The following is a 21,958-nucleotide window of genomic DNA, read 5'->3' as shown; positions in this document are numbered from 1 at the left end:
ATTGTTTTAGTTGAACTCCTGATTAGCATACAAACAGAAAATGTAAACATTTCTGCAGACTACTTGAATGGATCCAATACATTGCAGTATTTTAATCAATAAATGGCTTGCGAATGAAAATTTTTTTTAATGAAATGATACATATTTCTGGGAATTTTCAGGAATACTTTCATCTCAATGTGGTCTTCTGCTACTGTTTTCTCTTCGCTTCCCAATGAGTGTTTTACATAGAATCGAGCTTTTTTCGTTGATCTCTCTTGCCAAGAAGAGAGTGCGTGGTGTACACATGTGCATCCAAATTAATTATTACATACCTGCCAACTTACACGATTTATGCGTGTTTTTCACAATTTTGACCATTTGTCCAGCTAACACGATTTTCCAGGTCAAATTTGTCCCAAAACCTGATTTTGTCAAAATTACTTAGAAGAATCCTAATTCAAACCCCTAATTTCGTGTTTCAATCACATTTCTTTGATTAGAAGAGTCATAAATCTAAAAAAGGTGTTAATTGCTGTCTAAACAGGTAAAGGATGTTTAATGGCAGGTAAATAATCCCTGACGAGCAATCAACAGATCAGGGTTATCAATGATAATTGACAATTAGAAAATGAATCTGGATTGGATGTACCACTATTTTATGAACAGCTAATCACTTTCTCAAGAATAACTCCTACTGCACAATTAAATTGTCAAATACTGTCAATTTAATAGGTCTAAAATTTGTAGGACCACATAAACAAATTGTAAATTTACCTGTGATTACACCAATGAGTTATCTCCCCTACAAATTTAAATTATTTTTTCTTATTTCAGCATTACAGTATCTGAAAGTTAAGTTTGCAATAGTTAAAAGAAATACTATATATTGTAAATTGTGATGATTTTTGAAATTTGGAAGCTGCTCTATTGAATCTTTGTTACACATCCTCATATACTGCACCTCATAGTATGCATTTAATGAAAAGAAAAAGTTGTCCAAGTTTCATATTGTGAGAAAGTGATTCCAGTCCTATGAAAGGAATATGACTTGTTAATGCTGGTGTGACTGTGCTGTGGTCTGTAACCAATCCATTTCAATATTTTGGAAATAGTGGTTTCTCAAGAAGTATGTGTAGGGAAGATGTGCACAAAAAGTTTTCTCATTTATTTTCTTAGAATTTAAACTTCAGCATTTCAATTAGGTTTGGAAGAATCCACCACAAAAAGGGGCTTACAAACGTCAATTCGTTACATTTCATGCACATGCTGTTCAACTGAAAAAGAACCAGTATTACTGGAGTGGTTGTCTTATTCATACATTACAACCATAAAAACCATACAGCTTTCAAAATATGTCGCGAAGTTGTCCTTTCACACGCCTCACACGAAAAACCTCCATGGGGATTTTCAAAAGTTGGCAGGTATGTTATTACCGGACCCCAAAAACCAAAAAAAACTTCATTTTTGTTTTTAAACTATTATTTTAATAATTAAACATCTTTAGTCTCTGGTAAAGTCATTGACAAGCGACCAGTTTGTCATTTCTTAGTGCTTGTCATCGCATTTTTATTGCCATCAAATTGCAGCCAATCTTGGCCTTAAACCCTCTTGGTTTGGATTTTTTCCTGTTCGCCTGATATCGTTTGATTTATTTCCTTTTTTTGTTCTGTGGCCAACTTTTTTCCTTTGGAATGCTTTCCTATGATTGTCCCGTCTACATAATGGAGACCCACCCATGGTTAAAATTCAATGTTGAAGCTTTTCATCAAACCTCTTTGCATTTTTGCCTTGCTTCTAAATGTGCAACTGATGAAGATTAAGAAAATCCCCATGTGGCAGGGAAAAAAACCAGTTTTGAAAAAAATCTATTTACAGTTCATTTTCTTGAAAACTTAAAATAACAAAGGGGTTTTATGCAACTTTGTCATGTTTTTTTCATTGACAAAGTTGCTAGTCATTACTGAAGTGCTATGACATTGTCAACTAAACATTGGTCCTTTGCTTATGCTCAGCACATTTTTAGCAGGCCAAAGCAAATTTCATCAGACTTTACCAATGTCCAATGAACCTTGGGAATGACTGCTTCAATAATTATGATATAGTGTTTTGGCTGGATGAAAGTTTCTCAAATGTCAGTATTATGAAATTTAGATGATTTTCTATACAATTACATCTAAGTGCAAGTACTGACTGGGTATAAAAACATGAGTAAGACATTAGCCTTAAGTGGAATCAAAGCTAAAGGTTTCACTTTTTTGAAACTGAAGTAGACTTTATATGTTGTATTTTTATCAGTGGGATCTCTCAATGGATATTCCAAATATTTATTATAGTACTGGTCAAACAGTTCTGGATTTGGTCTTGAATGCAAGGTTTTATCATGATTTTTTTCATACACAAGAACCTTTTTTAAAAATTTCTGGATACATATACATGTACAAATGTATTTCCAATCAGATAACAAACATGTCTTTGAAACTTTTTGTCAAGGTGATGTTTTTAACTGTACAAAATGTGTTTCAAAGCATCAATAGATCCTGATGTACTGAGTAGATCAGAATCAGTTCTCACCAAAATGTTATTCCTCAATGCAGATCATTGTATGATAGCTCGTTTTTGAGAGTAAAATATCAGCATCCTGTTTGACATTTTTCTTCAATTTTGTTCCAGAGGAAAGGGTTAACAAGTACTATCTTTAAAAAAAGATAGTCGACGCAGTAAAATTTGTTCTTTTTACTTACATTTGTATAATTATCTACATTTCATTCAGGAAATAACACATGGCACGCAATTTGAATTTCCAATACAGTTTTTTTAACGCCACTAAGTTATCAGTATTTGGCCAATCAAGAAACAGAATGAAGGTCAAGTAACTTGTGTTTCTGTTGAAGAGTGTCTTTAAGGTCAAAGGGCAAAGAGCGAAACTATATCGACTACGTCAGGGAAAAAAATTTTTTTTTTAAAATGGTTGGCAAGAACTACTCCTTGATCAGTAGCTTTTTGCTTTGGAGATAGTTTCTAAAGTGGTCAAAATGATGATTTTTTTTTTTTAAACAAACTTCTATCTATATATGGATATCAGACAGGTGAAACACTCCTAAAGAAACATTAATTCATACCACCTATAATTTTTTCAGCCCTGTTATATTACTCTGATTACCTTTATGGTTTAAATCGTCCTGATATACGATTTAAATTGTCCTAATACATTGTCAGTATTTTCATGGTCTGAAATACATGTACATGTATAAGTATTGTATTATGTAAATGAAATTATCTATGAGTACTCAATATTTTAGGTGTGTGTTGATTTGTCTATTTAGAAGTATTAAATGCTACAAAAATAACCATGCAAACTGTACATTTTGCTGAGTATGCATTTGAGTTTTGCCAATTAATTATCTATCTATTGTATCATATATATATATATCACTCCATTCAGTTGCATGGGATCTCCTATTTTTAAAATTGTGTACTAATTCAAAAAGTGTTCTGTTTCTTTCTTAATTTTTCATGATTTTGGATGCTATAAGATGCGTTGTTGGTTTTTGTCCTCAAGTCAGTGATTTGTGGAATAGAAATGTGACTGATGGAGTTTTACATTTGGTGAGGTTGTCTTAGGGCAGTTGCTTTATTAGGATGTAGTTCTTTCAGCAATTTACTGTAAAAGTAATGTCTTTCATTTCCAATCTGGCTTAACTTTTTTGTAAACAATTGGAATTTTTTTCAGCTTTATCATTTGATGTTACTCCTTGGTGTGCCAAAGCTTTTTCTCGCACATTTAAAAAATGAGAAAATTTTCTTCGGGCTTAGTTAATCATCTGGTGCTATTATTTGTTTGATACAATGTGCATCTAAAATGTACTTTCAAATGTACCATTTTCATGTAAGTTTTCGTACTTTTTGTTCCAGGTTCTTATTTGTACATGTATGCCACTCTCTTTTTTCCATTTCGTTCATTGTTTGTTAAAAGGTCATTTTATATCCATATATGGAAACAATAAACTTTACCTGAGAAATTTGTCCACTTTAGTGGTATCAGATGGGTGTGGTTATTTATAATGTATAAAATTAGTAACAATGTCAAAATCAATCAACTTTTGAATCACTGTGTCCATGTACGACTGGAAGACTGTTATAACAATTAATTAAGTGTAAAGCTTGTTAGTATACTGAATCTACATGCATCGTACATTTTATATTCCAAGTAACAAAAATGACTACACAGCAAGTGAAAGAGAAAGTAGACTTGTTACCACCTTCAGCTTTTCAAGGAACAGGCAGAGATGATGCTTGGAAAGAGTTAGCCAGAGCTACTAATGAAGTCATGAACTTGAAACTGGAGAATCAAAAACTTAAGTATGTATTGGTTATTTTTTTCTGAACTTACACATATCTATTTTCTCAGCTTTAAGGAGGAATGGGCTCATGTTCTAATCAAAACATTAGTTTTGAAAACACCTCAAATATCTTTTAAATTTAAAGATTTACTACAAACCATGTGATATTGATATAAGTCATTAGATATTCTTACATGCATAGACATGTAGTATAATTGATATTTAATTTACACACATATACACAATGTATCCACTATCCACCTCAAAGCTATCAGCAGATGGTGCCCCATCATGATGGGTGGATACTGTTTCAAAGCTGGAGAAAATTCTTGTAGATAGATGCAAGCACATTCAAAATATCAGTTAAATGGTAACATTTTGAACCATTAATGTATAAAAAATTAAGCACTAATGCCTGGATAAAACAAGTTTATCTATTAGTAAATATGCTGCTTTCTTTAATTGTAGAGAAGAACAGAGCAAACCCATTATTGTACCTACACCTGTTGTAAGTATCTTATATTTTCATTTTGTTAAAACTGTTATGAACAGTATTAATATTGACAACTCTGATTAAAACTAAATCTTTTATGTCACTTGTGGTATAATTTTTCAAGAAAGAAATTGAACAAGATCCCATTTGGTGTTGTATTTTGAGTAAGCTTGAATATGATAAAAACAGCTGGTAACCTGTCCTGCAGTCAATTAATTAAAAGTCCCATAGACATTAAATGATATGTGAATACATGTACATTGTATAAGTCAATGCATTTTGATTGTTCAAATTAAATGGTTGGAGTTTAAACAATTATAGCATGTAAAATTTGAAGGCAAAAAGTCCAGGAGAAGACTGCAGATATGATAGAAAGGAAGACAGGAAGTATATTGATGAACTTATAACTAAGCAAGCGTCAGAGATAGCAGAACTAAGGAATGAAATACGACAACTAAACTGTAACCACAAAGAGAAGATAACTGAGATAGAACGACAAGCTACAGCTGATGAGAGAAAGAGTGTACAAACAATAGCTATGTTAGAATCGGATTTAAAGTCTAAGGAGGAAAGATACAATGCCCAGGTAGAGATGGTTTGCTACAAGTATTTTTTTCATAACTTTAAATTATATCTTATTTTTAAGAGGGTTGCTAATGCAAGTTTCATGACTTTGTTGAAATATACATTCCTATATTTCTACTGAATTTTATCAAAATGGATGTACTGCCATACATGTATAAGAATAAAGAAAATTTTAAAGTTATAGGAAACTTCTAAATTTAATTTTCTTTCATCCTAATTATTTTTTTGTCTTGCAAAAAACAAATATATTAGAAATTTACATATAACACTTAGCCATTGTGTGTTTTCTGAGAAATTTGTAATAAATTGTGATTCATTTGAATTACCATTAACTGTACATATAGTATAAATTATATGAAACATGGTCAATATTTTTTTAACTCACTTGGAAATGTTTTAAGAATGTACATCATCATTTTCAGTTGAGAAAATGTAAATCAACAATTCTCATATGATTATAACTTAAACACAGGAATCACTGAGTTGTTGGAAAGTGTTACATGATTGGTTCAGGAAACCTAAATAGATTTAGTTATAATGTACATCATATTATGTGAACAGTTTCTCAATAATTTCTGTTATTCTATTCATTTCATAAAGCATGAAGCATATTTTTTGTGAGTTATTGTGGTTGCTAATAGTGATAAATCAGACAAATAATGTGCATTTATTGGTATTGTAGCTATGGTTGCTTTTCACATTTTGTTTTGGGGTTGTTGATCCTTCAGGACCTAAATACCTTATGTCATCGGTTTATGTCAGGCACTTTACTACTGTTTCTGAACAATACACAGAATAATATATAGTTCTGTTTATATCTATTAACATCTCTTTCAAAATCAGTAAATCAGTTTGAGGCAGTTACTGGTATTCAGCTTGATGATGTTCTATTATTGCTGCCATTAAAATTAAGATCAAGTCTTTAAATCAAAAACAGATTTGATGGAACTTTTCTTGGCCTTGAAAGATGCAGGAACTTTATATTAAGTATTATATAGTCCTTGAAAGATATTGAGAGATAAACTTGCTTTAAGGAAATTTTGTTTTTGCAAAATGTGTCAAGAAGCATTGACTGTGTTAAGCAAGTTGTACTTAACACACTTATCAGTCAAAATGGATAAACATGTGGTGAACAGCATTTATTTTAACCAAGTAAAATTGGCAGGAAGATTCAAATTGATAGAAAGTGTATATTTTTTTGATAAGCTTATGTACATCTAGGAAACAAATTTCTTAAGCAGAAATTTTGTAATTGCAATTTAATTTTTGGACAGGTTTAAAAAATTGTTAAAAAGTTGAAATGAAACAGAATTTGTAAATGTGTGTGAAGTTGAATACTGTTCTACAGATCATATCCATACCTGTTAACCCTCAACATTAGGGGGAGACTTCCACAGAATCAATAAAAAATTTAGAACCTCTCACATCAAAATGTACGATTTGTAAAATTACTATATTTTCTGTGAATAATACTAAATAATTGAATTTATACATCGTTACTTTGTTTTTACATAAAATCTCCCACATGAGACAGTTCCAATGGAGGGGGGGGGGGAGAATCTCCCACATGAGACAGTTCCAATGGGAGAGAATCTCCCACATGAACTGTTCAGTAGGTATGCATGTCTTTGAAGTCAATACTCACGATTAACATTCTGTGTCAATATGAAAAAAAGTTCTTAATTACCAGGTTACAGTTTTCATATAATCTTTGAAATTGACTGTGTATGTTACTATTTTCACAATAAACAAAAAGCCCAGTGCATCCTGTCTTACAGCACTTTGATGAATTAAAGCTTTCTCATTTGAATAAATGTGTACATAGAACATTTATTAGTTTTCCTATTTGTTTATGGGGGAAAACTGAACATATATTGACTTGGATGGCTGATGTTTAAAATTCAAAGTATGTTTCCTACTATTTGTCTTTTGAACTTTAGAAAAAAGGTTTTTAATTATATGTGATTATAAAGAAAAATAATGGCTTCAATATTTTAATAAGTAAATGTATTTTTATAACAGATTGACAGGCTTAGTGCTGAGCACCAAAGAGAAGTTGAGACTTTATATAGTCAGGTTCTGACATTGGAGGAACAACTAGAGTCTGTTTCAGAGAGATCTAAAGATAGAATCACACAGCTGGAGATGGATGTGGAAAAGGAGAAGGGACAGGGGCTTGATAGAATGTCGAGATTACAGGCTGAAATTAAGTATGATTATAGTAATAACTCTGATATATGTAAATGTAGTAATTTCTTGATCTGCTATACCACTGATATGTGAAAAACAACACTTTTGTGACATGGTAGACAATTTGAACATTTCAGCATTATACAAGTTCATTTTAGTCAACCAAATTTGTGTCTATTTCAAAATAAGTTCTAGTAACTACTTTCCTCTTCAAAACTGTTCTTCTTCTTGTCATTTGCCATTACACTTGAATGCCAGTCTCCTCAACAAATCTGGCCATCTTCTGTAGGTCTTCCACATGTCCATACAGTTTCTCTGTGATGGGGTTGGTTTATGCCATATCTTCTCTTTCTGTGCCTGGTGTAACTTGCACGTCTGCAGAAAGTGTTCTGTATTCTGCTCTACTTCTCCACAGGGACACATAGGTGATGGTATGACCTTCAAAACTGTACAGATGTTGGTTGAGTCTGTTGTGTCCTGTCCTGAGCCTGAAGATTGTAGTTTGCTCAAATCTTTTTAGTTGATGGTAGCTATCTTGCTTCTGAGGGGTATTGTGTGGAGACTTGATGATGGTCTTCATCTCTGTGTAGCAGACAGGATTTTCATCTTGCTGTTGTTGAGCGCCTTCCTTTGATAGCTTATCTGCTTTTTCATTTCCATTGAGTCCACAATGTGAATGTATCCACTTTATGGCAGTTTTAAGGCTCTTGATGGAATAAATAGCTCTTTCAAGTTGTGGTAGTTTGTTGTTGGTCAGTGCTTGTATTACGGAGAGGGCATCTGGTAGGAATACTACTTGCATATTTTCTGCACTTTCCTTGATGTAATTTGCCACATGGATGAGTGCTTCATCTTCAGCCTTGTAGTTGGAGCAATGTAATCCTGTTGGTATTGCCATTGACTGTTGTACTCCATTGGGTATTTTACGTAGATACCGGCCCCTCCTTTTGTTGTCGTATTTGTGCCTGAACCATCTGTGTAAACTCTTGCCCACAATTCTGATGGATACTCTTCTTCCATCATGCTCATTGTTACGGTTTTTCTGACGATGTTTGATTGTTCATCTTTGGCACTGAGTAACCGAACTGTTATCTGAATGGTTACATTGTCCTCCTTTTCTGTATATAGTTTGTCATTCATGTTTTCTTTGCAGTGCTCTTGTTTCTAGAGTGAAGCTGGATCTTTTGAGTCTGCCTGAGGATAGTTGTTTCAGTCTCTCATTCATTTGGTGGTTTGGTAAGCATTGATATTTGGTGGCCTGTATCATAGCTTTACATTCTTTTCTCTTATCTAGAGTCTGATGGTGAGATTTAGCTGCAGTCATCCAAGCACTAGAGCCATATTCTAGATGTGGGCATACATTTCCTTCGTAGACAGATTTCAAAACTTTCTCATTAGCACCCCAGTTTGTACCAGCAAGTTTTCTCATGATGTTTAGTTTTCGTCTGGCTTTGGCTTTTGCTGTCATTATATGCTGTTTCCATGTAAGTCTTTTATCGAAGGTTACACCAAGGTATGTTTGCTGATCTTCCATTGTGATATGGATTTCATCCATACTTGAGGCTATCTGGTTTTAAGGCGCCTTTGCCCCTTCTCCAGTCAGTCGAAACAGCTGGACTAGGTCCACCAGTTGGTAAACCCGTCGTGAAGGTTTGAGTTGGACTTTAGTTGTCAGAGGCTGTTTGAGACGCATGCCGAAAGGGGCATTTAAAATGATATTGAGATCCCATTCCCAACACCACCACTTGGCTTTGACAACCTTCCGCGGCCTGACTGTTTACAAGTACTCAAAATTAGTCATTGTTTTATCAAAATATTTGACCATGATGTCTTAATGATGAGAGACAAATTAGTGGTTGTATTACAATATTTTTTTTATCTTTTAAGATCCCTTACAAATACTATAGAGAATCAGAAACAACAAATAAATCAACTAAAGAATTATATAGGTGATACAGAAAAGGGACCGAAGCCTGTAGAGATATGGAGAAAAGAAAAGGAAACACTGGAGAACAAACTTCAGGTAGGTACATAAAAAGGACCAAAGCCTGTAGAGATATGGAGAAAAGAGAAAGAAACACTAGAGAACAAACTTCAGGTAGGTACATAAAAAGGAACAAAGCCTGTAGAGATGTGGAGAAAAGAAAAGGAAACACTAGAGAACAAACTTCAGGTAGGTACATAAAAAGGACCAAAGCCTGCAGAGATACAAAGAAAAAAGAAAGAAACACTAGCAGGGTTCGACATTAACGGTTGTCCGATTGCCTGGGGCAAGTAAATCGCCGGTCTGGGCAAGTAAAAACGACATCAAAGTTGCCCGACTGGGCAAGTGAAAAAAATATGTGCCCAAATTACATTATTTCTGATCATCGCAGCTCTAAAACATCGAAAATTACTTCTGTATAGTTCGCCGTTCTTCCCGACCTTGCTGACCTAGATTATCATTGGATAGTTTTCTGATTTTCCCTTTGCCAAAAATAGATCGTATGATATTAATGTCGACCAATCGGATGCGTCCAATTGTACATCTATTTTCGTTATCCAATTGAACATCGCGATTTATTTATGGAATTTCTTACTTTGGAAAACTGTAAGAAATCTGTATCGAAAACTTCGAAAATATGAGAGAAAAAGAGAAATAAAATTCTATTGAAGATAGTTATTGTTGTCCATTTGTTAAACTAAAGATGTGAAATAAAAACTCCTCACATGAATACTTGTAATTTCTTTGCTTAAAAAAACACTATATAGTGACACAAAGTTCCGGGCAAGTATTTCAATATTTCGGGCAAGTGAATCACATATGTCACTTGCCCGACTGGACAAGTGAATATAAAAGTTAACGTCGAACCCTGACTAGAGAACAAACTTCAGGTAGGTACATAAAAAGGACCAAAGCCTGTACAGATATGGAGAAAAGAAAAGGAAACACTGGAGAACAAACTTCAGGTAGGTACATAAAAGGGACCAAAGTCTGTAGAGATATGGAGAAAAGAGAAAGAAACACTAGAGAACAAACTTCAGGTAGGTACATAAAAAGGACCAAAGCCTGTAGAGTAATAGAGAAAAGAGAAAGAAACACTGGAGAACAAACTTCAGGTAGATACATAAAAAGGACCAAAGTCTGTAGAGTAATAGAGAAAAGAGAAAGAAACACTAGAGAACAAACTTCAGGTAGGTACATAAAAAGGACCAAAGCCTGTAGAGTAATAGAGAAAAGAGAAAGAAACACTGGAGAACAAACTTCAGGTAGGTACATAAAAAGGACCAAAGCCTGTAGAGTAATAGAGAAAAGAGAAGGAAACACTGGAGAACAAACTTCAGGTAGGTACATAAAAAGGACCAAAGCCTATAGAGATATGGAGAAAAGAGAAAGAAACACTAGAGAACAAACTTCAGGTAGGTACATAAAAAGGACCAAAGCCTGTAGAGTAATAGAGAAGAGAGAAAGAAACACAGGAAAACAAAATTCAGGTAGATACATAAAAAGGACCAAAGCCTGTAGAGATATGGAGAAAAGAAAAGGAAACACTGGAGAACAAACTTCAGGTAGGTACATAAAAAGGACCAAAGCCTGTACAGATATGGAGAAAAGAGAAAGAAACACTAGAGAACAAACTTCAGGTAGGTACATAAAAAGGACCAAAGCCTGTAGAGATATGGAGAAAAGAGAAAAAAAAACACTAGAGAACAAACTTCAGGTAGGTACATAAAAAGGACCAAAGCCTGTAGACATATGGTGGAAAGAGTAAGAAACACTGGAGAACTTCAGATTGGTACAATAAAGGGTCCAAAGCCTGTAGAGGTTTGGAGAAAAGACAAAGAAACGCTGGAGAACAAACTTCAGATTGGTACAATATTTTGTTTAAATTCATTTTGAAATAAGTGGAAAATGGATTATTCGTGTGATTTTCATGTAGATTGAGGATATTCCTGTGATCTATACATAGCCAGCACTCCACAGTATTGTAGAACTGCCTAATTTTGGTCTTGTAATCTGATGCTTAGTAACATTTATCACTTGAAAAAATTGTCAAGCATCTGTAAATATATATATTTAAAAACAGCTCAAGCCAAGGCCTTCAGAATGCAGTAAAAATTTTCTGGAAAAAAAATACCCACAGCATATAGGGTTACCATAGAGACCCTGCAAAAATATGCGAAAATTTGCAAAAAAGTTCATAAAATCAGGTTTAAAAATATCTAATTTCCCGCAAAATATCTGAAATTTTTATTTCATTCCCTGAAACTGTTAAAACTTTTTCCTTCGAAAACCCCTTCCTCATATGGGTATCGCCAGTTAGATTTTGAGCTATTACACTTTGTAATCCACTTATTAAATTTAGCATGGTAAAAAATTGACTTACTTTCACTTTCACACGTTAGACCATACCGTTCACAATGAAGTCAAATTGTCATTGAAAAAAAGCCCCTTCAACATTGAAAATATATAAAACATTGCAAAATACTTTTAAAAGTCACCTTTTTTCAGAAAATGTTTTATCAATAATAGGTTCTTCATTTTTAATCACTATAGCAACCACCGGTTTCCATTTATGTCATTTTGGATCCCTAGCCAAAAGTGCGAAACTAAACTAAACTGTTGAGTGCTGGCATAGGTAGAGGCTATTCCTGTGATTTATACATAAGTATGGGGTTATTCCTGTGATTTATACATAGGTAGAGGCTATTCCTGTGATTTACAGGTAGGTAAGGGCTATTCCTGTGATTTATACATAGATAGAGGCTATTCCTGTTATTTATACATAAGTATGGGGCTATTCCTGTGATTTATACATAGGTATGGGGCTATTCCTGTGATTTATACATAGGTAGAGGCTATTCCTGTGATTTATATATAGGCATGGGGCTATTACTGTGATTTATACATAGACAGAGACTATTCATGCAATGGTGCTGCTGAAAACCTGTCTACCAGTAATTTGATTTATATATGACAGATCTATATAGATCACAGGACATTTTTGTCACATGAGTGAAGTCTGCTCTATTTAATTACAGTAACATTTAAGATAGCAATAATTTGATTCATTTTCACTTTTGATTTGACTTAATCAGTTGCATTAACAGTAGTGCCTTCTTTGTATTTAGATTTTGTGTTTAAAAAGTGATTTATATGCATATTTTACAGATATTAGAAGTAGATAAAGAAAACTTACAGTCCAATTTACAGCTTCTAAATATCAGATTTTCTTCTCTGAATGAGATACTGAAGACACAAGAGGCTGAAATATCAAAGGTAGATTTGAAATCAAAAGATAAAACTCTTATTCTTTTATTCAGTATCAAAGCTGAAAAACAAAGCAAAGTTGGAAAACTGAAACTAGTTCATCAGTATGGATCAGTGTATTCACTGCATGTTTTTATCATTATTTTGAACATAACTGATATATCTTAATATGTTATATTTACAGTCATGACCAGCTTCAAATGATAGTTTACAACTTTTTTGTGAATTCATTAAAAGGTTTACAACATATTTTGTTAATTCATAAAAAGGTGCATTTATATTAGAAGCGCATACAGAACAGCTAAAAAAATGTTTTCATGTATTTTACATAATTTTATATCATAAAAGATTTGACTTGATTTTTGCTTAAATAAATCAAGAAATCAAGAAATTTCAGCTTTACCTAATTTCAGTTTTCTTCTAATTATAAGTATATGGTGAATTTTCCTTTTGTGGTGAAAAAAAATGTAACTAATGTTTTGAAAAATTCAATATTTGATTCTACATTACTTTTTAAAACATTTGAATCCATGCAGAAAGTTCAATTAAGCATGTTGTCTGTTTGCTTTTGTCTAGGTTTCTCTGGACAAATTTGACAAGAACAAGCAAGAAACCATGCTATTGACTAGGTAAGAATATGCTATTGACTAGGTAAGAACATACTGTTGACTAGGTAAGAACATACTTTTGACTTGGTAAGACCATACTGTTGACTAGGTTAGAACATAACATTGACTAGGTAAGAACATACTATTGACTAGGTAAGAACATAACATTGACTAGGTAAGAACATACTATTGACTAGGTTAGAACATAACATTGACTAGGTAAGAACATACTATTGACTAGGTTAGAACATACTGTTGACTGGGTGAGAACATACTGTTGACTAGGTTAGACCATACTATTGACTGGGTGAGACATACTATTGACTAGGTAAGAACATACTGTTGACTATGTAAGAACATAACATTGACTAGGTAAGAACATACTTTTGACTTGGTAAGAACATACTATTGACTAGGTTAGAACATAACATTGACTAGATAAGAACATAACATTGACTAGGTAAGAACATACTATTGACTAGGTAAGAACATACTATTGACTATACTCGGCGTCACATAAATAACATACTGTTAAAATTTGAATAAAAATATTTTCTACGACTTTATTGACACCAACTGTCGTTTAAATTGTCTTAAATGACTTGCTCATTCGTTTAGCCAAACAGCTTCTCAAAAACAAGTCGCTTATTAGCTTAAATCATGCGTAACAAATCCTTACTGGAAAATCCCATACTAATATCCGCCATGTTGGTTTTTACGGGACGATTTGTTTACAAACGAAGTTCGTAAGTTCGCGTCGAACTCCGGTGACAATCGTCTGCTTGATCAACTTCTCGGTATTGTACGTTGTTCGCGTAAAATAAATCCGAGATATCCGAAATAACGCCGAAGTGCATTCTGGGTTCTTCGGTTTTTGGACAAACCATTTAAACGTAAACAACATCTCCTAGCAACCCGATCACTGTAAACATGGCCGACTTTTTACAATGTAAATATTGCCACCTAGAATTAAAATCTGACCGGAATTTAACAATTCAATGTTTAGGGAGAAGCCGTTTGGCTAAACGAATGAGCAAGTCATTTAAGACAATTTAAACGACGGTAGGTGTCAATAAAGTCGTAGAAAATATTTTTATTCAAATTTTAACAGTATGTTATTTATGTGACGCCGACTATAGGTAAGAACATACTGTTGACTAGGTAAGAACATACTATTTACTAGGTAAGAACATAACATTGACTAGGTTAGACCATACCGTTGACTAGGTAAGAACATACTTTTGACTTGGTAAGACCATAACATTGACTAGGTTAGAACATACTTTTGACTAGGTAAGAACATACTGTTGACTAGGTAAGAACATAACATTGACTAGGTAAGAACATACTATTGACTAGGTAAGAACATAACATTGACTAGGTTAGAACATACTTTTGACTAGGTAAGAACATACTGTTGACTAGGTAAGAACATACTATTTACTAGGTAAGAACATAACATTGACTAGGTTAGACCATACCGTTGACTAGGTAAGAACATACTTTTGACTTGGTAAGACCATACTGTTGACTAGGTGAGAACATACTGTTGACTGGGTGAGAACATACTGTTGACTAGATCAGAGCATACTATTGACTGGGTGAGAACATACTGTTGACTAGGTAAGAACTGCTGTATTGCTCACAACTAAGGGGTATCACCACCATACTGGTTAATTGGTGAACTGTTTTTTAATATGACAGCATGAAATATTTGTGCTTGTATAATAGTACTATGCTATTGTTGTTATTGTCCCATGTCTGTAGACAATTAGGTTTCCAGATAAAAACCATGAATAAAAGTGAATCAATCTCTTTGAAATTTAACCACCCGGTATCATAGGGAAGGCTGAAAGGTATCTTGGTTGTGACTGAAAATGTATAGGAATTAGGGGTTAAAAAGTGGCTAGAAACCAGCTTTTCATTATGTGCAGATAATAATTTGAATTTAAGTGAATTCTTTGAAATTGTATGACCTGGTGCCACACGACAAATGAAAGGCTGGGATTAATTTTTGGGATTGAAATTTGAACTGTTTAGGAATTGAGGACCAAAAAAGGGCACGAAACAGTAAATTCATTATGACTAGACAATTACTATTAGGATAATTAATTTGTAAGAGTGAATAACTGAAATACAATCATAAGTGCGGAGGAACACATAGATTTAATGAGTTTAGGAACTTATTTCACACACTAGTTAAGTCTTCTAGCTTTCTTTGCACATGTATTTATATTTTAATTATTCATGATAACCAATTGATTATCCTATTTATTATATAGATTTCTCTGAAATTTATTGCTAATTTCTACATAAATTTTACCTTTTTTGTGATCAGTGGATTGAAATCCGACTTGTGACACTTTGATGAGAGAAAGACCAATTTATTTTACATTGTGAATTATTGAAATTTTTTACAGAGGGAATAATTGATAAATCCCTACTATCTATAGAATTATTGAGTATAAGAGTATGAATCTCTTTGATTTTTTCCTCAATGCGACATACTACAAAAGGAAGGCTTTTGATTTCTTTTTTTGAGTTTTGACTTGAATCCTTTTGGAATTAGCAGCCAAATAGGTGCCAGAAAGAAGGATGTTTATTATGTCCAGACAATAAATTGAGTATAAATGTATGGACCCCATTTATATTCTACCACAAGGTGCTATACCACAAAAATAAGGTTGAGATTGATTTTAGGGGTTATGACTTGAACAGTTTAGAAATTATGGGCAAAAAAAGGGTCAGAAATAGGTATTTTCTTTATGTCAGGACATTACTTGATTATATTGTATAAGTGAATGGATTGCTTTGAATTGTACCTCAAGGTGTCATATCTGAAAAGGAAGGCTAGGATTAATTTTCAGGTTGGAGCCTTGAACCATTTATGAGTAAGGGACCAAACAGCAGCCATTTTGATTCCAGTCTAATTCTTATATTGTTTCAAATATTTTATCAAAATCAGATTTCAGACCTACATTCATACTTGCCCCAACTGCATAGGATTCAACCTCTATTGTCATATCAAGCTGCATTCTGTGAAGCAATTAATTATTAGGCTGAAAGACAGTAAAAAAGATCTAAACTACTATATCTCTCTTAAGATTTTTTTTCTTCTACAAAGTAACCAATTTTTTGAGTCATCTCAGTCTATACTGCAATGTATGTGAACTTATTTACTGTACATATATAATGAGAATGGGCATGGTGTATATGTCAAAGAGAAAACAACCCCATCAGGATGAAAATAGCCCCAGTCCACCCATTGGTCTGCAGTGAACAATGAGGAAACCCTCATACCACATGGCAAGCTACAGCTGATTCCAAGACATTATACACAGATACAGCCATAATGATGCCCCTATATACTCAAGTAACATAAAAATAAACTAAATGTGAAAATGAGAAAGAAAAAGACATACTGAGGCCAGAAATTCCTGACTTGGGAGAGGGACAAAAATTTGGCAGGTTAAAGTTCTTTGGCATGATTACAATCCTTCCCTTTTAAAACCTGGTTACTGTGGAAAAATATTACACAATTAAACACACCTAAGAATCAGTCCCTTGTTATAACAGAAATAAAGAAACTGAATATAAATTACACAAACGTACAAACTAAGGACTGTTAGCAGTTGACTGACATGCCAGCTCCAGACCTGTTTTTGTATATTCTAAAGTTGTCACTAGTCTTGAGGAAAACATACAGTATCAGATGCAATCTGTCCAGCTTCATTTTTATTGATGTTTTCTTTCAATGTAAATAAATTTGTTTGTTTAAAAGTAATATAATTATGATGTTAAAACTTATTATATAGATGGAGAGAAAAGGTATTTGCTTTAATGGTACAACAGAAATCAGCTGATATAATCAAAAAGAAAGATGAACAGAACTGGAAGGAAAAGGTTAAGATTTATAAAGAAAAAGATCTTTAGTATTTTACTAGTTTCACAAAATAGGAAATTGTTGCTATAACAATAAGAAACAATCTTGATTAAAATCAGCTGTTTAGATATGTTCCACTTCTTTACTTCTTTCTTTAGTTATAATCTTATTTCTTGGTAAATGACAATAGAAAGTTCAGCCAATAACTGATGTAAGACTGTCAATAACTACCCAATTGTAAATGTCAAGGACACCATATGTACTGGTAGTGAAGGTTCAAAAATATTTTAACAATACAGTTACTGCAATGTACACGTAGTACTGGTACTAAATATCCAATCAGTTGTTATATGAGCACTTGTTGCTGATCGGCTTTAACTTGTCGGTTACAACCTAGAGCCAAGAATAAATTTCTACTACCCTAGTAAGTGTATACATTCATTTTTTTTTTAATTTAATTATAGAACATACTGAGTTTTTAAATGCTGACAACTACTGATGAAATTGATCACCAAAACATATGATTTCAGGTCAAAAGTTTAGAGGGCAGACTGGTTTCAGCCAATAACCAGATAAACATGTTATCACATGGTATGTCAGATAAACAGGCTCAACTTGATATGGAAATTAATAATACTAAGGTAAGTATAACAAATAAAATTGGGTCATTATTTTATTATTATACCCTAAAATAAAAGGTTGGGGTATACAGGAATCACCTTGTCTGTCTGTCCACACATCTTGTAAGGCATCATATTTAGTTGTGCATAAGAATTTCTGCAAGCGGAGAAAATACAATTTAAGGGTGAATTATGTTTTCATTTTCTAACCACCTAAATTGCTTAACAGAGTAAGATGAAACTTTATGATAACATGAAGGTAAGGCATCATGTGTATATGTGCATGAAGTGTGGCCACACATGTCCAATTTGCAAATGCAACTCCTGAATAGCTTGCTTGATTTGGATGAAACTTTAGGAAGAATGGGATGTGAATAAATGCAGGTGGTCATTTTAGTGTCCATTTAAAGAAGATTATCAAATTATTAGGCACATCTCATAAAAGAAACTCTTAAACTGCTTGATAGATTTTAAGGAAACTTATAAGGAAAGTTAGGCGTCATGTGTAGATGTGCATGCAGGAAGTTATTCATTGTCTGAACTATACAAGGGAAGGTAATCCACTTAAATAGTTTTTAAATGTGTATGTCTTGTAAGCAGCACTCCTCTTAAACTGGTAATTTTATTCTGATATAAGAAGATCTGGTATTCTATATGTATGCAGATGTGCATGAAGTAATAGTGTGAAAAACTTGCAAGAGGAAATAGTCCAACTTAAAGATGTTACATATTTGAAGATAAGTGAAGCAGGTGGTATCTTTTTTGTGACCTTTCTCTGACAGTATATACTCCAATAATATGATATGTGAAAAAACCTTGCTAAAGTAATCTTTCCTGTCTGTCTCTTCTACAAACTGCTTGATAAGTGATAATGTTAAAAAATTCCATTCTTTTCTTATTGTTAATTGGTGGAATTGAATAATTTGTATAGGTTTCTTCTTGCAAAATTAAGATAGTATTGAAAAATTCAAAATAATTCTTTTCGTTTCACTGTTTTTTTAGAAACTCCAGCATGAAGTAACACAAGCCCAACAAATGGCACTTCTATTAGATGACAGACTTACTGACAATCATCAGTCTGCAGAACATTTGCAACACTTTTGTAAAAGGTAAATATATATAGAATCATTAGTTATGAGTAATCTTTGTATACATTTGGTACTAAATTGAAGATCATAAGGACTTTTATGACTGATTATTTACAAACACATTTATACTGATACTCCTGCTTATTGGTCTGATCATGCTGATTTTTTTAGCTCACCTGGCCAAAGGCCACATGAGCTATTGCCATCACTTGGCGTCCGTCTTCCTCAAAAACTCTTCTCCTCTGAAACTACTTGACCAATTGGAATCAAACTTGGTATGAATGTTCCTTCATGGGGTATCCTGCATAGAACTGATGTGGGGATTTTCAATCCGTTGAAAAACATGGCTGCCATTACTAAAAATAGAACATAGGGGTCAGATAGGTTAGGTTTAGTCAAATTCTGACATGTTAGAAGTGTTAAGCTTGAGGAGATCTGTCTGTGGTCAAATTTTCATTTTAATCTATTAAGCCATGTTGGAGTTATTGCCCTTTTTTAACCTTTTTTTTCTATTTTTAATGTTATTTCTTTCAAAAAATCTTCTCCTCTGACACTACTTGACCAATTGGAACCAAACTTGTTATGAATGTTCCTTGGGGTATCGTGCATAGAACTGATGTGGGGAACTTTGATCAGTTGAAAAGCATGGCCACAGTTACTAAAAATAGAACAAAGGTGCCAACAGTAATTTTATGCATATACATGTATCTCCAAAACCATTAGGTTTAGCTAAATTTTGAGATGGATAAAAGTGTTCAGCATGATGAGATCTATCTGCGGTCAAATTTTCATTTTAATCTATGAAGCCGTATTGGAGTTATTGCCCTTTTTCAATGTTTTTTTGCTATTTTTAATGTTATTTCTTTCAAAAATCTTCTCCTCTGACACTATTTTACTAATGAAACAAAACTTGGTATGAGTTTTCCTTGGGGTATGCTGCATAGAACTGAGGTGGGGTTTTATGATTCTTCGAAAAACATGGCCGCTGTTACCAATAATAGGATGTAGGGGTCAGACAGTAGTTTTTCGCATATATCTCCAAAACTGTTAGATTTAGCCAAATTCTTTCACGAAGTGAAATGATCTTTATTTTTGGGACTACAAAAGTCTTCAGGCATAAAAGTTGTCAGACGCCTTCTTATAAGAGTTATTGCCCTTGATAGGGGAAAATGACAGTTTTTTTTAACAGTTTTCAGCCAATGTCTTGAAAACTATGATAGATTTAAACTTTCAATTGCTGAAATGATTCTTATGATAAGTCCTATCAAAGTTTTCTTGAGTCAAAATCGTTGGACAACTTCTTGTATAATTTATTGCCCATGAAAGGCAAAATTCAACCAGGTGAGCGATTCAGGCTCCTGGGAGCCTCTTGTTTATGAAAATAAAGTTCAGGGTTTTTTTTAACTGTTAGCAAATGGCTGTGTACCATTATTACCAATCCCTATAAAACTATAAAATTAAGACTCTACCAATGGTAGAAAACACCACCAAACAAACTATACTTTTTCAATCTACATACACAAAATTTTTACTTTACCATAGTCATTTCTGCAAGTAGGTCTATCTATATTTATTAGAAGACCATAAATTCATCTCCCACTAAAATCAACCAAATCAAGAAAGTTAACTCTTGCAAAGTGCCAATTTTATGTACAATCTAGAATATTTATCTCATAAGTGCAACAACCAAATGAAAAACTAAGACTGGTTATTTGGTCTGTAAATGTTTCTAAATAAAGAAATAAATTTGAATGTGGTTTTTGGACATGTATGTATCACCTCCTATCTTCATAAAGACTGCTACTTTTGAGAACTTTTGTTTTGTACAGTGTGTGTGGTAGACTAGAAGAATCGTACAGTGTACTTAATACTGTGTTCAGTACTGTGAGGACATATGGGCAGAGAATTAGCTTTGCCAGCGGGCGTATTGAAATGTTACAAGGTATTACACTGTTTTTTTTTTTTAACTGTTGATAAACATGTACATTCTATTATCATATTCTGTATATTAAGACCAAGGTTTTAAAACTGTTTTTGTCATTACATGTCTTATTTTTCTAATTTGATTGGTACAACCTGAATGTCTTCTCTCCTTAGTGTGTACTATGTTCAGTTATATATTAAGAACTCGTAAAGAAATTACTGGTAATATCAGAATATAAATTAGTGTCTGTTTTCTATATTTTTATGGTATCAACTCTTGTTCCAAGTTACCAATGTCATATCAAATTCTTATAATATGTCTGACTGATTGTTTTTAATGACCTCTATAATTGAAAAAAGAATAAATTGATAAGTGAACAGTTTACATTTGCACCTTAAAGTCGTCATCAATCAGTGTAATGGTAATATATTCATGTTTTTTTGTTTTTGTTTTTATTTTTTTTATATATACTATTATAAGGCCATAATTATAACAATGAGGTAACAGAACTATTCAAAGGGTTAAAGTTCAGTAGATAAGTTTTTGTCCTGGTTTGAGAGATTCAACAAATTGTACATTTCTTACCATTCTTCAAAAAGGTAAATAATATGTCTGAACTTGTAGAATTTAATGTCCCATTTTTGTTTTGGTTTCCAAACAGTTTCTCCTTTGTCACATGTTTATCAAACAAACTCCTGGCTTTAGCATAAGAGAACACATTGTTTCTAAGATGAGGAATTCTTGATGGTGTTTTGTTCTTCTTTGGTCTCAGTGAACAATTTTTCAGTTTGTTTGTCACATCTTCCACTCTAGCACGTTTTGGAGGAGAACCTCCTAGATTTTCTTGTGGTTCATCATCTTCAGATAACACTCTTTTAGTCCTTTGTTTCAATTCTTCATACTTCTGTTTTAGTTGATTGTCTTTTTCCCTTAGTCTTTCTGTTCTTCGTTTCAGTCTGTTTAACTGATTGGTCCATATTGTCATTTGCATTGT

General features: G+C 33.1%; 1 protein-coding gene across 3 annotated transcripts in view; it reads left to right on the top strand.

Moving 5' to 3' along the window:
* LOC148615257 (coiled-coil alpha-helical rod protein 1-like) overlaps positions 1 to 21,958 on the top strand; it is a 34,395-nt gene that overhangs the window by 3,160 nt on the left and 9,277 nt on the right. For all 3 annotated transcript variants that reach the window (XM_088589995.1, XM_088589996.1, XM_088589997.1), the window contains 11 exons: positions 4,191 to 4,341; positions 4,791 to 4,830; positions 5,153 to 5,401; positions 7,423 to 7,610; positions 9,478 to 9,613; positions 12,743 to 12,850; positions 13,418 to 13,470; positions 17,265 to 17,352; positions 17,863 to 17,973; positions 18,955 to 19,061; positions 20,870 to 20,982. In XM_088589995.1, the coding sequence (XP_088446121.1) occupies positions 4,191 to 4,341; positions 4,791 to 4,830; positions 5,153 to 5,401; positions 7,423 to 7,610; positions 9,478 to 9,613; positions 12,743 to 12,850; positions 13,418 to 13,470; positions 17,265 to 17,352; positions 17,863 to 17,973; positions 18,955 to 19,061; positions 20,870 to 20,982 (1,344 nt within the window). The remainder of the gene's footprint in view (positions 1 to 4,190; positions 4,342 to 4,790; positions 4,831 to 5,152; positions 5,402 to 7,422; positions 7,611 to 9,477; positions 9,614 to 12,742; positions 12,851 to 13,417; positions 13,471 to 17,264; positions 17,353 to 17,862; positions 17,974 to 18,954; positions 19,062 to 20,869; positions 20,983 to 21,958) is intronic.

This window comes from Perna viridis, chromosome 6 (assembly GCF_037379345.1).
Source record: "Perna viridis isolate PV_CMFRI_1.1 ecotype Kerala chromosome 6, ASM3737934v1, whole genome shotgun sequence".
Lineage (NCBI taxonomy): Eukaryota > Metazoa > Mollusca > Bivalvia > Mytilida > Mytilidae > Perna > Perna viridis.
Note: the sequence above shows the minus strand (reverse complement) of the source record. Positions and strands in the feature narration are given on the sequence as shown.